The sequence below is a fragment of the Sminthopsis crassicaudata genome, chromosome 2 (genome assembly GCF_048593235.1).
Source record: "Sminthopsis crassicaudata isolate SCR6 chromosome 2, ASM4859323v1, whole genome shotgun sequence".
NCBI classification, from domain to species: Eukaryota; Metazoa; Chordata; class Mammalia; order Dasyuromorphia; family Dasyuridae; genus Sminthopsis; species Sminthopsis crassicaudata.
Genome location: NC_133618.1, coordinates 481686235 through 481702546, shown reverse-complemented (window position 1 = coordinate 481702546; position 16312 = coordinate 481686235). Strand labels below are relative to the sequence as shown.

Here is a 16312-nt window from a genome sequence, read left to right as displayed (position 1 = left end):
GTCTCAAACCTTTATAGTCCATTATATTTCTTGAAGTAAAGATGTTTAAGTAATTTGTTAGTTTATAAAGAAAACTGTGTGGTAGCAAGACATGGTGAATTATTTTAGCATCCCATAGGAAGAAGGAATTTTCACTCTGGCAAATATTACATGGGCCAATCTATAAGTAATGCTGAGTTTGGAATTGACTGGAGTTGGGATCTCATCACTCTGCCACTTAATGCCTGTCATCTCTCTGTTTCTCAGTTTCCTCATCTGTAAAATGAAAAAATTGAACTAGATGTCTCTAAGGATCCCTTCAGGTCTAAATTTATAATTTTATTATCTATGATTGATGACCTAGGTTTAAGTCCCATCTCTCTTTGCTATTTAGGAGCCATAAGCCCCTTCTGAGTGATTTGAATTAACTGATTTCTGTAGCCCTTTTCTCCCCTCTGACATTCTCTGACTTGCCTTCGATGTGCCTGAATAGTTATAACTATGTATCAAAATAAGTACTTGATATTCCCCAATTAGAATTAGAATCAGCAAGGAGTTCATAATCCCAAATCAGCAGAGTCAATCTGGAACCAAACTGAACTCCAAAAATTTCTTTAAAATCACAAACACTTAGATATTCACACAGTACCTAAGTGGTACAACTACCAGAAAGTAGGTTACAGATGTTGTTCCTAGATATACTTTGGAGTTGGTGTATACTTCCCTGAGAAAGCATTAAAATGTTGAAGAATCTTTGGTCCATACAAAGATATACATACAAATGGATAGAATACTGGACTTGAAATCAGAATGTTATGGAATTAAATATTGCCTCTAAAACTTGCTAACCTAATCAGTAAAATGGGAGTATGAGAAGGGAGAGGTAAAAATTAAGGAAGGTTTCAAATCAGTCATATTGCTCAAAGGATAGTTTTGAGTCTTAGTTGAGATAATATATGTAAATTTATTTTTTAATTTTTAAGAAAATAAAGATTAGAATGATTTTACACATTTAAAAGATCCTTGTCTTAAAGCAGATGAATCTTTTCTTTTTGTACTTACATTGGTATTTTGTTTAGGCTCTATTCTCTGGTGCTTTTTGGTAGTCTTCCTCTTTTTAAAATTGGAATCCATGTGGTCTCTTATAGATATGCCACAGCTATAGAGGGGAACGCCATTTTTAGACCAGAAAATGCTTCTCCAACCAATTTTCCTTTCTGAAGAGAGACAGCCCCTAAAAGGAAACAAAACTTTGGTTGTTTAAATGTTCCCTCTTATCTCCTCTTCAGAGAGATGCTGGTCCTTTTCCAAAGTAAGGCAGTGCCAAAGGACTAGCTGGCACTCCTGTTACAAATGAAAGTTCCCTGTGGCTTAATGCCTGCAGGGAGCTGAAGACCACTGTGCTTTTGACTCTGAAAAAAATCAAAAACATGAAAGAAATCTCAGAATTTTTCTTTTAAATCCAAGCTACTGAATGTCCCTCTTATGCTCTGCCTATCCCCTGTCCAAGAATATATGCATATTCTCCTTTTGTTTGTTTAATGTATATTTTAGGGTTTGAATTATGATATAACAACTCATCTGGTTTCACAGAGAGAAATCTGCTTTTGTCCTCCTGCCTAACACATAAAGTGTGAATGATTGCAGTGTAATTCACATCTTGTCCAGCCTTATTACTTAATTTAGGATTCTAATTTACAACATAATCCATTATGATGTACCAGGAAATAATAGTACATGGCATTATAATATCTTCCTATAGAACATGAGAGGTCAATCATAAAAATTATGTTAAAAAGTAGTTCAAATGATATAATATGTATACTGTTTTGTAAGAATCAGACTAGATTGTAAATTACATTACATCTGAATGTCACATTAGCATCACAAATCGACCATGTTCAAAATGAAAGTTACCATCCTCCCCTTGAAACTTTGTCCTGTAAACTTCTGTTGAGCATGCTACTACTATCTTCGCAGATTCATAATCTTGAGTCATCCTTGATTCTTCCCTCTCCTCACATCCTATATTATTTATTCATACATTCAGCAAGCAGTTATTGTGCCATCCATCTACTGAGCACTGTGCTAGGCACTGGAGATGCAAACAAAAAAGAATCTCAAGGTTTCAAGGACCTTTCATGCTATTGAGTGAAATAGTGTGTACATAGAAATTAAATTAAAAATAAATAAAAAATAATTTCTGGGGGATGAGGAGAGTTGTGACTTTGAGGATCCACATTGGTTTCCTATAAGAGATGGCACATTAGCTGAGTTGTTTTTTTTTGTTTTTTTTTTTAAGCTAAAAATTCTAAAAGGTAAAGATGAAGAAAATTTCATTCTAGCCTTTTCAGAAGCACTCAGGTAAATAGTAGAATGTCACATTTAGGTAACAATAAGTTTGACAACAGTTAAACTGGAATGTAGAATATGTGAAATAAAGTACATTAATCCTAGAAAGTGAAGTTAGATAGGCTGATTTCAAAAAAGCTTGGAAAGACATGAACTGATGCTGAATGAAGCAAGCAAAAACAGGAAAACTTTGCATACAGCAACAAGAAGATTGTGTGATGATCAATTATGATAGAATTTAGCAATTTGGTGATCAAAGACATTTCCAACAAACTTTGGGTGGAAAATGGCCATCTACAATCAGAAAGAGAATTATGAAGACTGAATGTGGATTGAAGAATGTTATTTTCACCTTTCTTCTGTTTGCTTTTTCTTTCTCATCTTTCCTTTTTGTCCTGATTTTTCTGTCCCAACATAACTCATAAGGAATTATGTTTAAAAAAAAAAAAAAGTGTATGTATAGCCTTAAAAAAAGAATGTACATTTATAGCTTAAAAATTAAAATAAAATAATAAATGTGCATGTGTAACCTAAGAAAAATAAAATGTACATATGTAACCTAAAAAAAGAAGTAAGAATACACTCAGATTGTGAATTATTTTTAAAAGTGATTTAGTATTTACCATAAAAGCAAGAGGGAGCCACTAGTGTTTTTTGAAAAGAGATATAGTCAGAACTTTACTGTAGGAATATCAATTTAGCAACTGTATGGAAAATATGTTAGAAGGGAGAATCTGCTTCAGGAAGACCACTTAGGAAGTTATTTCACCTGAGTGAGTGGTGATAAGGGTGATAGCCATATGGATGAAAAGAAAGGAACTGATATGAAATATATTATGGAAGGTAAATTAGCAAGATTTGGCAGCTGATTAGATAAAAAAGTGAGGAGTCTAGTATAATGCTAAAGTTGTAAATCTAGGCAGGGAAGTAATATGATATTGTCCATAGAAGTAAAGAATTTAGTATAATTTTGTAGGATAAAGAAAAAATAATAAATTCTATTTTAAACATGTTAAATTTGAAGTAGTAATGCGACGTTCATTTGGCTATGTCCAACAATTTCTGTTGCAGGTCTAGAGCTTTGGAGAGAATAGAATTAGATATATATAGATCAGAGAGTCATCTGCCTATAGGTGATAATTAAATCCATGGAATCTGATAGAAATAATCAAGAAAAAGAGAAAGGAGAGAGCTCTGATTTAAATGCATACATAAGAGGCAATATAAGGATAATGATTGCATAAAGAAAACAATTAAGGCCTGACAGGCCAGGAGAGAACCAAAAGATAATGTTATCATAAAAACCTAAGAGGAAATAGAGATGATTAACAAGACAAATGTTTTTTTTTTTTTTAATTGAGAAAAATAAAAATTAAGGAAAAGCCATCAAATTTCACAATTGACTTCATTATTAGCCTTGGGAAAAGAATTTTCAGATAAGTGGTGAGGTTGGAAATCGAATTGCAAGGGATTAAGAAAAGAGTGTAAAAATGACAAATTGGAGACAGTGGGTATTACAGATAGCTTTTTTTTTTCTTTTGGGTTTTAGCTATGGAAGGGAGGATACAGAACAGTGGTTGCCAATTGTTTGTATCTCTGCTATGTCATCCATTTCCTTACATCTACTCAAAAAGTCACTATGATTCAAGGAAGGAAGGAAGGAAGGAAAGAAAGCGGGAAGGAGGGAAAGAGAGAGGCAACATAGAAGAGAGGGAGGAAAGATAAATGAAACATTTTTTAAAATAACAAGCAAGCAAAAAAAATTCAGATTTTACATATATGTATAGTATGTAAGCAGGTGTTGATGCTACCATGTTAAGTTCATATGTGTGTGTAGTTTAATATATTTATACATTTGTATTCCCAAGAAAAGCTATATGTAAAGAGCAGATAGGCTGTGCATTGGATAGAGCATTAGCCCTGAAGTCAGGAAAACCTGAGTTTAAATCTAGCCTCATACAATTAACACTTCCTAGCTGTGTGACCCTGGGCAAGTCACTTAATCCCAATTGCCTCAAAAAAAAAGAAAAAAGAAAAGAAAAGTAAAGCTATATGTAAGATTTGCTGTTTCATTTACCATCTCTTTCTATTCTTTATATACAGAAATGCTCATTTCTAAAAATGTCATGTTAAAAATTTATAAAATAATATAAATAAGGAGGAAACAGAAAATATTTTGCTTTGGGAAATAGATCAAATATCTAGAACAATGTCTTTTTGTATGTATTATGTGTCTATATATACATAGAAGCAATAAGAGAGAACTACGGAATTACATGGTTGATTTATGCAAATGAATGACTGAAGAATAGGGTATGAAGAAAGGTTATGTCTCAGGGCAGTGCTGTCAAACTCAAGTAGAAACAGATCCCTTTGGTCTATATAGACTTAGAAAACCACAAATTTATATATATTTAATATTGTTCAACAGTTCCCAATTATATTTAAATATGTTTCAAATTGACACTTCTGCTCTAGGGACAGGTTAATTGTTTCTGATGACCTTTTTCATAGAAAACTGAGCTAGTAAAATTTCAGATCCTTTCCTTTACATCTGAAAGGTCTTAAGCATTTCAATATTTCTGTTTTTTTGTCCTCCTAACTTTCAACTTTGATGAAGTCCACAGAGGTTACATTATCATAATAGCGGGTATGAAAGGCAGTATGTTGTAGCAAATAACCAACCTTGGAGTCAAGAACTAAGTTTAAGTTAATCTCGTCAATGTGTGAACTCCTTGGAAAATCAATTAATTTCTCAGGGTCCCAAGATACTTTCTAAGAACATAAACTCTGTGTGTGTGTGTGTGTGTGTGTGTGTGTGTGTGTGTGTGTGTGTGTGTGTGTGTGTATTTATATATTTATATATATTTGTAAATATATATGTATAGGTAGATATTCCATAAAGTTATAGAACTTTTTAGAGAATAGTATTCTTATTTTACTTAGATCAAGGCAAATTATCCTACCCACTTAAGTTTAGCTTTTGTACAGCATTTTGACAGGTATTCCATAGTTACTCTTAGTTTTAATAGTTTTACTCACCTAATGATATAAGTTCATTAAGTTATCTACAGAATCAATTGATATGTTGGCATCTTCCATCCATTGTTGCCATTTACTAAGCATCTACTATATCCAGAGAACTCTATTAGTAAGGTGAAGAAATACAAACAATTTAGAAATAATCTTTTCCCCATGTAACTTATGACATGTATCCTCAAAATGAGGGCCACAAATGTGTAGTAAATATAACGAAAAACAGAATGTTATAAGAGAATTCCACAGAAAACGTTATTCAAAGTCCAAGGAAAAAAAAGATGTCTAAGTAGAACATCAAATTATATTCTTATGAAGTAAGTACCATCTGAGCTACGTCTTGACTCTCAGAAAGCATCTACAATGGCAATCATTAGTTATGATAGCATGGTATCTGGAAATGCTTTCTTTACATTTTGCCCATATATCCTGTAATTTAGAAGTAAGACCCACATAACTAGTCTGTTTTAATATAAATAAAATTCTTTCTAAGGCCTACCTTTAGAGGACTAATAATGACTGTGCTTCCTGTTAGTTGGTGCAGGTGCAGGATGAACCATACATTTTCAGTCCCATCCAATGTGTTGCTTGTTGTAATTGAGGGTTTATTAAGTGACAGTGATATTAAAAAAGAAAAGAAAAAAAGATCAATAAAACATTTTAAAGAAGTAACTTTTTGAAATCACTATCAAGCACACACACATACAATATGTCAGTTGATAAGAGATAGTCTCTGATATATAATTCTAGCCACTTTGTCATGTATTGCTGGGTATTTGATAAATGCTAAACTTTTACAGCCTATATAGCAAGATGCTACATTTTCTATTAATCCCTTACATAACCTACATTGATCATTAAATCCAGGCTTCAAAAGATTGACTTTTCTATAGTTTCTCAAGGCAGTGACCTTGTCCTGAATTGCCATTATAAACTTCTCCATTTCCACATCAAGATAATGACAGTGACCATGACCATGACAGTGACAATGATGATGATGATGATGATAATGATGATGCCATAAATTTGGAGTGTTTATGTCCATGATCATCCTAAATATTGATTGGCATCTAGAATAATACCTAAAATGTTAATACTCCATAAGCACTGATCAGTTCTTGTGTTTTGTGAATTGTTTTCATCTTTATTCACTGTCTGTGTTCTTTCCTGGAAATTTGATTGGAATAATTGGGCATTTTAAGTATATTTAAATTTTTTAAGAATCTCACTTTTCATTAGCATTTCATTAAACAAAGCAATATTAACAATGTTTATCTTTTTTTTTGTATTTACTTCTAGCTGGGCAACTCAGCCAGTCAGCACATTTATCTCTCCAGTTGCCTTATAATGTACTGGGTCTAGGTCGAAGTGCAAATTTTCTTGATCACCTTTATGTTGGCATTCCTCGTCCATTAGGGGAAAAGGTAAGTTGAGGGTTTTGGGGTTTTTTTTTGGGGGGGGGGTTCTGCCCAGAGTCACCTATTACTTTGTTTCTAAAAATAATTTGATTTTTAAAAATTACTCTACTTTTAAACATAAATTGAAATGACTGGTTGAGAGTATACTATATAATCATAATACCTTGAGTACACAATCACTAAAGAATAAAAGTAGCATTTAGTGAGATGAAAAACAATTTCTTTCTAAAAAAGTTGGATCAGCTTTTTGCCAAGAATTGCCATAAGAATAATTACCTTAGTTTTTACTTAATATAAAGGCATAAATATCCTAAGAGACTAATAATACATACTCATGATTTAATCCAGATATAAATATATAATTTCAGTTCAATTTAGCAAAAAAATTTTACTCAGCATTTATTGGTATAAGGCAAAGGTGTCAGACATGCCACATTTCAGTGAGAACCCGATTAAAATCTATTTTGGAAATACTTAAATAAAAATACAATAAAACATAGATAATATTAATATGTGGTTTTCTAAGTCAATATGTAGCCTGCAGGGGTCCTTAGGTACCTTTTAATGACCTTCTTTGGATATGACTTAGACAATGCTATTATAGGGTACTATGCCATTCTACCTGTCAAACAATTTGACTTTTAGAGTGTTAATTGAATTGAATTAGAATTTAATTAAATTAAAATTGAATTGTTTTATTCTATTATCTAAAAGTTTAAAGTGTCTTAAATTCTTTTTCTAGACTATAAGAAAACAAGAGTGGACTGCAATCATCCCTAACTCCCAACTCATCGTCATTCCATATCCACACAATATTCCTCGGAGGTAATGTCAGTACTTGAACTAAATTTGGTAAAATGATACCGTCAACTGTGCAAATCAGAGATGCAGTTACATCTCAGAGAAAACCTCTCTAGCTCCTGCTGTGCTCCAGTATGAGTGCCATTACTTAATTTCTTTAAAGGAAACCTTAGAAGACTAAGCATGCCTACAGAAAAGGTTTCTGACACTTTTCATGAGGAACAAATTAAATTCTATTAGAAGAACAGCAGGTTAACTAATTTGAAATTTATACATGTATTAGTTAAGTAAATTGTTCTTCATTTAACAACTGCATATTCTAGAATTTCAGGGTAATAACAGTTTAATAGAAATGGTTTTCTAATATTCACTGCTGTTTATTTATATTTGTTTTGCAATGGATTGAACTTTTTATTTTTCAGTCCTAAATGGCTATCATTTTCTTTCCTTTAACTTACTATGTTAATTGTAATCTCTTTTAAAGTATAAAATAATAAAGCTATTCATTTGAGTTTTAAAATTTTTTGTGAAAAATAAAGTGTCTATTAGCCAGGTCTCATATCATGAGAATATACACAGGCTGTTTTTTCTTTACTTCCTCTATAATGAACATAGATCTGTGTAGACATAGTGAGTCCTACATGTTCTACCACACATACTTCCTGATCATAGCCATAGTGGTATTTTCTTTTCATATGAAGCTATAACTTCATAAAATTATATGGAGAAGTCTGTTATAGAAAAGTTCTACATCTCAGAGTTTTAGAAAGAGAATCACCTGGAGTGCTAAGAGCTGAGAGATGTCAGAAGTATGATTGGAACCTAGGCCTTATCAAGGCATCCTCTATCTATCTATTTATCTAATTTTTAATTTAGATTAAATTGAATTAACGAAACAGGAGAACTTTTGGTTATTGATTTGTCTGCTTTAATATAGTATTAAACTAGGAATAACCTGCTGACATAGTACATAAAATGCTGGTCTTGGAGTCAGGAAGTTCTGAGTTCAAATCCTATCTCAGGCAATTATTAGCTTTGTGAGCTAATATTTAAAAAACTTTTACTCAGCACTTACTAAAGTAAGGCAAAGTTGTCAAACGTGTTACATTTCAGTAAGAACCAGATTAAAGTCAATATAAAGCCTGCAAAGATTCTTGGGTACTTTTTAGTGACCTTTTTTGGTTTTGACTTGGACCTATTACTAATTCTAAGGTACTATGCCATTCTACTTGTCAAATAAATTATTTGAGTTTTAGCATACTTTTTAACTGAATTAGAATAGAATTGTTTAATTCTGTTATCTAAAAGTTTAAATTTGGAAATTTCTGTTTCTAAGCTATATAAACACAAGAGTAGGCAACTCACTTAATTTCTTAATTTCAGATTCTTCATCTATAAAATGAGGGTAATAGCACCAAGTTTCCTGGGTTGTTATAAAGGTCAAATGAGATAACATGTTTAAGTTTTGCAAAATGCTATAAGCTAGAGAGAGGAAAGGAGAGAAAAGGGGAGGGAGAGAAAAAGAGAAAGAATGAGAGACACAGAGACAAAGAGAGAGAGAGACACACACACACACACACACACAGACAAAGAGTTGTTAATTTAGTCATGTCTGATTCTTCATAACCTCATAGGCCATACTATCTTATAGAGTCCAAGCTCAGCATTCTATCCACTGAGCCATTCAGCTGCCTGATAGGGATATATAAAAATATTTGTACATACATTCTATAAATGATTACATATAATATAAACATATATATGTATATCTTTGATTAAAATAGAGTGAGAAAGAATTGTAGTACTTTGCAAAGCTTAAAATATCATATAAATGCTATCTAGTAGAAGTTGTGATGTTATCAATTAGTAGTAGTAGTATAATCAAGAAATAGATATGGCTAAAGATTTTGGTTTTGGTTTGAGCAGCAGAGAGGAGAATAATATAGGCTTGTTATGTAGACTGTAGTTTTTTTAATATAATGGCATATTGATAATTTATTTGCTTTTCTTAAGCTAGATTTTTTTACTTCTGCTTAATCCAGTAAGAGAAATATATTATAATTCAACTGAATCAAAATGGAACTAGGAACAAAAAAAGATTCCTCCCCTTTCTCCCCCCGGTCTATTTTCATAAAGCAGGTAATTTGAGGAATTAACTTGGTATAATTAATAATACTTATTTTCTTCAGGTTCTTCTTCACTGGATTTTTACTTCCATTTCTATTAAATCTTTTTCCTACCACAAACCTCTAAATATTTTAATCATCTTACTGTTTCAGAATAAATTATCTTTTCAAATTTATGTACATAATAAAACACACATTGATTTCAGCTTTCAGTATATTTTGAGATATATTGACTAGTGGCTAAATTACTGGTCAATAAATTTTAATTATGGTCCTCTGAGAAGTCAATATCTACTTGCTATTCATCAGAATGATCTTAACTTTATTAAACTTTTTAAATGAATATATAACTGTTCTCAAAGAGAACAGAAAGTTCTCTTTCTACATATTGGTCTCTGCAGCATTGGTTATAAACTATGAGCTGTGCTTCATCACTCTATATGTTAAATTAGGTTGTGTAATATGGACTTTTTAATCATGATCTAGGCCTTGGGTTTTGCAGTATTTTTTTGTGATTGGTTTCAATGTAAATCCAAGACATGTTTCCTACCTCATTTTGACAGAAATCAAAATGAAGGAAGGTGATAAATAAATGTAAACACCAACAAATGCTAGGTAGCCTTTCATGAAGTAAATGTATTTTAGAAGCTTTTCATATCTGGTTATTTTAAAAGGTAATCATACAGTTTCATCTATATGATATATATAGAGAGAGAGATCAACAAAACATTACACTAATGTCAGTCATGTAATATCTAAGTCTTAAGTCATTCAACTTTAGATTTAGCATTCAAAGAAGTTAATTCAGTATTGAAATTATTAAGTAAAGTACATTTGTTTAAATGAAGATTTAGCAAATAACCAACTATGTCTTTTTGGTTACTCAGTTAGCACAATGGGTGTGTTGTTTATTCATTATATTTTATGCTATAGTAAAATATTTAGGCTTAAAGTTTCTTCCCCCACAAGTAGTCTTAAATATATATGTTAAGATAATATAAGATTCCTTGATAAATAGCCATATTCTATAATCCTCTAATTATTAACTCTTGTCAAGATGCAAGATAGGGAAGGAGGGAGAGGGAGAGGAAGAGAGAGGGAGAAAGAGAGTGAGTGTGTTCACTACAGGTATTCTCTACTGTCATGGAGGATGTTCTGAACACCATCACAATGGAGGATCCCCTAAAGATTGTAAGATCCTCCAATTGCTGCTTTTTATAAAGATATTGTGTAACGTTGTTATAACCACTAAAATCCATGATTTTGGAAAAAAGATCATCAGCCCAATGGGCCATATGAAAACATCTAAATTATGAAAAACGTCTATTATCAAAACTATGGCATGCAAATTACACAGCTAGGGCATTGAGTTAGTGTTATGTCCTGCTTTCTAGAGCCCCCAAGTTGGGGTGACAAAATGTATTCTCGCTTTCTGGAGCCCCCACACTGGGATGATTAAATTATCCTTCTTTCTAATAGAGAAATGATGAGGCGGGACTCCCAAGAATAATGGAAAAATGGAGTCCGTTTATTTTCAAGGACTTTCCCTTTTTATAATGTAACAAAAACACTGAGCACATGGGACCATATAAACAACTTGCTATTGTACATGGTTTGCCACCTGATATCACTCTGCTTCAATCACAACACAGGTTGTCACCACCCTCTGACTTCTTAGGAAGACCAATAGCCCTTAGGGGACATGGAGAGCCAAACCAGACATTGTTAGAAGGTTCCCTCTTGGCTTACCCAGAGTTTCCCCACTGACTGTGACCTTCTGCATCTTGCCTTTTCTTTTGTTTTAATTGAAGCAGGTATATAATAGTGGTAAATCCATTACCATGGGAGGAATCACATACGGAAATTGTAATCATACAAGCAAGTAGTAATATAACAAACAGTATGAATAAATAAAATACTATAAAGATTTCCATGACTCCTAGAAGAAAGGTGTAAAAAATAACTATCAATTAACAACCACACATACACATCCTTCAGCAGCCAAGAAATAGTCCAAAAGCAATCTATTGTCCATCATTTCATGTTGAAGAGAATCCAATGATTCCTGCAGGTTTTGAAGTCCTGCATCAGTCTTAATGAGAATTACTTTTGATGTTCATGAGTACACAAAGGGTTAACTGCCAGGTTTTTCAGTGGTGGGCACAGTCAGCAATGGAATCACAGGATGCCTCTCAGGTCTTCTTCATCCAGAGGGTCCTCTCCCTTTTGTCTCTCTCTAATGGACAAGGCAGACATAGCTTGTTGGCACCCCTCGGGTTCCTTCTCCATCTGTTGAGATACAAGCAAACCCTCTCCCCCAAGCAGTTAATCTATCTGGCCCCTTCTATTCTCCACTTTCTGGATCTCTCCATATCACCTGGTGATTATCTAAAGATAGTGGAACTGCTCATACTGAACACTGCCTTTCCAGCGGGTTATGAAACCTGTCTGCTGAAGCCAGTGCATTTCCATCAAAAATCAAAAAGAAAAATTTTTAATATATAAAGTTAAATTTAGAAGTTCTTTAGGGTTATCTGTGGCTCCCCCTCTATTTTGTTTTTAGAGGAGCATCTTGATCCTGGATTCTGTTGTTGGGAATCAAAATCTAGATAAATATCACCAAATTGCATTTCAGGAGTGTGTATCAGTAGGCCTGAATTTTTTTTCACTGATTAAGGAACACTGTTCCACCTACACTAGTGTATTAATTTTTCATTGAATGGGACAGGTGAGAGTGCTGGCAGGCCTTCTACAGCAGCCTGCCTAAAAAGCTGAAGTACTTAATTGTTTCCTAACTATTGTAAGATGTCTCTTTCCCATTGATTGATGAGGATCCTGATCCTTTTTTTTTTTTAAACAATAAAAAAGGAACAAAATCCTCTGCTCCATCCCCAAACCTCCACCCCAAAGGAGCAGCACCAAGTTCAGCTGCTATTGATCATCCTATGCCAGACATATAGGTGTGTGCTGTAATCTTTGGCAAGTGAAATTGTTGCGGGCGTAGCTCCTTTAAGATTCCTTGTCTGATTTATCTTTGGGACAAGATATTCCTAGGGGAAAAGATCGTATCTGAGCCAGTTTGGGCTGTACCCAGCCCCCAGTTGGTTTGAGTTTTCAGCCCCCTTTGATACAAGATCTGGTCAGACTAGTTTGGGCTTGTACCCAGCCCCCCCACCGGATCTGAGCTGGCTTGGATAAAGCCCGCCAAAAATCTGGCCTTCAAGGAATTAACCTGAGCTCTGCCCATTACTTCTTCAAGCAGATAAAAAGAGCAAAGCTAGAATCATCTTTGGTCAGAGATTTGAAAGATGCCAGCCAAGATGTTTGCATCAGAGATTCTCTGTCCTTGCTGCTTTTGGCGTATATCTTCCTCTATCTAATGCCTTTTACTAACCAGACCTTAACCTTGCTTCCAAACCTGGCAATAAACATCTTTTTACCCATCTAGGTTTTCGACTTGTAAATTCATTTACAGGGGACTCTCACCACCACTAGACCTGATTTAACTTTGTATCCTTGTGCCGAATCCTAAAGGGGTTGCAGGGGAGCTCCATGTGACTCCCTGTACCCTGAATCCTGCCACTAGACTTCACTTAATCCTATTGAGGTATATACTTCATTATTAGGTATTTACCTCATGATTTGGTTCAAGTTACTTCATCATTTTGAGGTTCCCTATTACCTCATCAAAATCAGTAAAATGCTAAAAAATAAAGTTTCCTTAGCTCTGCCCCTGCTGTACTCTCCATGGCTACCAGCACCAATCCTCTGCTTGTTTTTCTCCTCATACTTCCTGGTTTGACCACCCAAGTTAAACTCTTTCCTTGTTTTCCTTAAAACCAATTTTATTCCATTGTATTCAGTTAGTTGTTCTCCCACTAACTTCCACATCTCTGGCTCCAAACTCTCCTTACAAAGCCAGAGACATGTATTCCAAAGCATTTAAGAACTCAGTGATCTGCCTCCAAGTTACCAACAAACTTTGCTTCTAACCTAACTAAGCCTGCTTCTTACTTCCCTCAGGAGGGAGGCTTATTTCTTAGTATTTGCCTCATTTTGGTTGAAAAGCGAAAGTGACTAGACTAGCCCTTACTATTCTTTTGACTTGCCAATTTCTATACTTACCCTTGCAAGTCAGGGGACTTCTCCACTGAACTCAGCTGATTGTGTCAGTCAAGCTGATTTGTATAGGACCTCACCTAGAGCCCCACATTGGGCACCAAATATTATGTCCTGCTTTCTAGAGCCCCCAAGTTGGGGTGACAAAACATACTGTTGCTTTCTAGAGCCCCCCACACCAAAGTGATTAAAATACACCTTCCTAGTAGAGAAGTAATGAAGTGGGATTCCCAAGGATGGTGGGAAAATGGAGTCCATTTATTTCAAGGAATTTCCCCTTTTTATAATGTAAGAAAAACAACATTGAGCACGTGGGACCACATAAACAACTTGCTATTGTACGTAGTTTGCCACCTGGTATCACTTCTACCTGCTGTCACTCTGCTTCAATCTCAACACAGGTTGTCACTGCCCTCTGATTTTTCAGGAAGGCCTGAGAGCCCTTAGGGGAGACAGGGAGGCAAACCCAACTTTGTTAGCAGGTTCCCTCTGGGCTGAAGGATCTTATACTTTACCCAGAGTTCCCCACTGACTGTGACCCTCTACAAGTTAGTACATTAATACACAGACCTGGAGCAGGTACTGCATATGGACAATGTGTTGGACCCAGAATTGACCAAGAAGAGAACAACAGGCTAAATTGAACTTGGGAAACTGTTTGTTGATTTTAATGATCCTGAGCATTTCCCCAATAATAAGCTCCATCTTTTCAACAATCAGTCAATCAGCAAGGAATTATTAAGTATCTATTATATCCCATATATACTGCTAGGCAATATATACACATATGTGTACATACACCGACACATATATGTGTTTATATGTCTATATGTGTGTTTTATGCATTTACATATCTATAATAGCATAAAGTGAATAAATACAAAAATAGAGGATTTCTCAGTTTGGCTGAGAAAAAGAGGAAAAGCAAAAAACAAAAATGTTCTGATAATACTCTGTTGTTGCAAATTTTGAGCTAACCAATCCCAAAGGAATCAAAGTTATCTCAAGTGGCAATGGAGAGAGGCCTGAAGGTGTACATGGGCTGTAGCTTATTTCTACTAATGATCTGTGCTCAAAATGGAGCATGAGGAATATATAAGTAAGGAACTGTATGATCATAAAATGTAGTGAGCTAGTGATATGTCAAAATCAAGGACAAGACTTTAGGGCTGCTCCTCTATCCACTGTACCACCTTCCTGCTCTCTGCTTGGCACTATTTAAACTTTGTTGTGTTTTTTGTTTAATTAAAATGATTGCATGTTAGTTGGTTCTATGGAAAAGGCAATTTACATTTTCTCTGTTCTGGTTTTTAGCTGGAGTGCTAAACTGTATTTGACCCCTAGTAACATCGTACTGCTGACTGCTATAGCTCTCATCGGTGTTTGTGTTTTCATCTTAGCAATAATTGGCATATTACATTGGCAGGAAAAGGTATGTTCAATTAATTGAAGATTTAACTTTGGATAGTATCATGCTTATTAATTGGCATAGGAGTACTCAATAGAGCAGTGTTCATTCGAAATGTATGGTGTCTAGAAATTGATTTAAAAAGAAATAACTAACTTCTGCCCAGAATCTTTGATGAGACCCCTATTTATTTATATCGTTCTAATTAATCAGACCATTTGGAAATTTGGAAATCAACACAGTTCTGGAGGATGATTACTTTATACTAAAGCAATTTAGAGACAAAGCCTGTGCATTGCTCATTTTTATGAAAGGCTTGAAAAGTTTTATTAGTATATGTTTTCATGAAAAAATCTACAGTCCTCTTAAAAAAAATATATTTTCTCTCTCCTTGTTAAGATTGTTATAGGTTGTTCCTATTTTACAGATGAAAAAAAAAAAAAAAAAACAAGGAAGTTAAATGTTTTCCTTGAGATTTAAAATGGCAAGCCTCTTTCTTTATCAGTTGTTCTATATACTAATACATACTACTTTCAGTGCTATCAACTGGGGAAAAAAATTAAATAGGGAAGGACAGGAAAGAGGATTTTGTGCTCAATTTCATATAAAGAGAAAACTAAAGATCATTAGTGGATTCTTTATTAGTTTATGCAAGTTGAGACTAACTTAATATTTGTTATTATTATATAATTTTCATATTTTTTGCTTCTATTTTGTCTATCATCTCCACCTGACAAAGCAGACAATGAGAATTAATATCTGACCTAACTGTAATCATTATTGTCCATTTAAATTACAATTTTTATACTTAGTATGACTTCTTTATTCTTTCAGCGGGGGAAAAATAGAATATACTCATTGTACTGATCAGATTTCATGCTCAACCTATATTCAAGAAACATGAGATTAAGAAGATTTAATTTGACTGACAAGACTCAGGTTGACAGCCCATCTTTAACTTCTCTTGTTTTCTAAAATAGCAGAAAGCAAATAGTCTGAAATAAGTTAATAAATTAGTTTAGGTGCTTAAAATATTTCCCAAGAAAACAGTTTAAAATTACAACTTGCTGTCA

The 16312-nt window shown here is 33.9% G+C and overlaps 1 protein-coding gene across 1 annotated transcript in view; it reads left to right on the top strand.

Annotated features, from left to right (window-relative positions):
• ITFG1 (integrin alpha FG-GAP repeat containing 1) overlaps positions 1 to 16312 on the top strand; it is a 272577-nt gene that overhangs the window by 255671 nt on the left and 594 nt on the right. The window contains exons 15-17 of the mRNA XM_074293314.1: positions 6667 to 6791; positions 7528 to 7610; positions 15146 to 15263. Of these exons, the coding sequence (XP_074149415.1) occupies positions 6667 to 6791; positions 7528 to 7610; positions 15146 to 15263 (326 nt within the window). The remainder of the gene's footprint in view (positions 1 to 6666; positions 6792 to 7527; positions 7611 to 15145; positions 15264 to 16312) is intronic.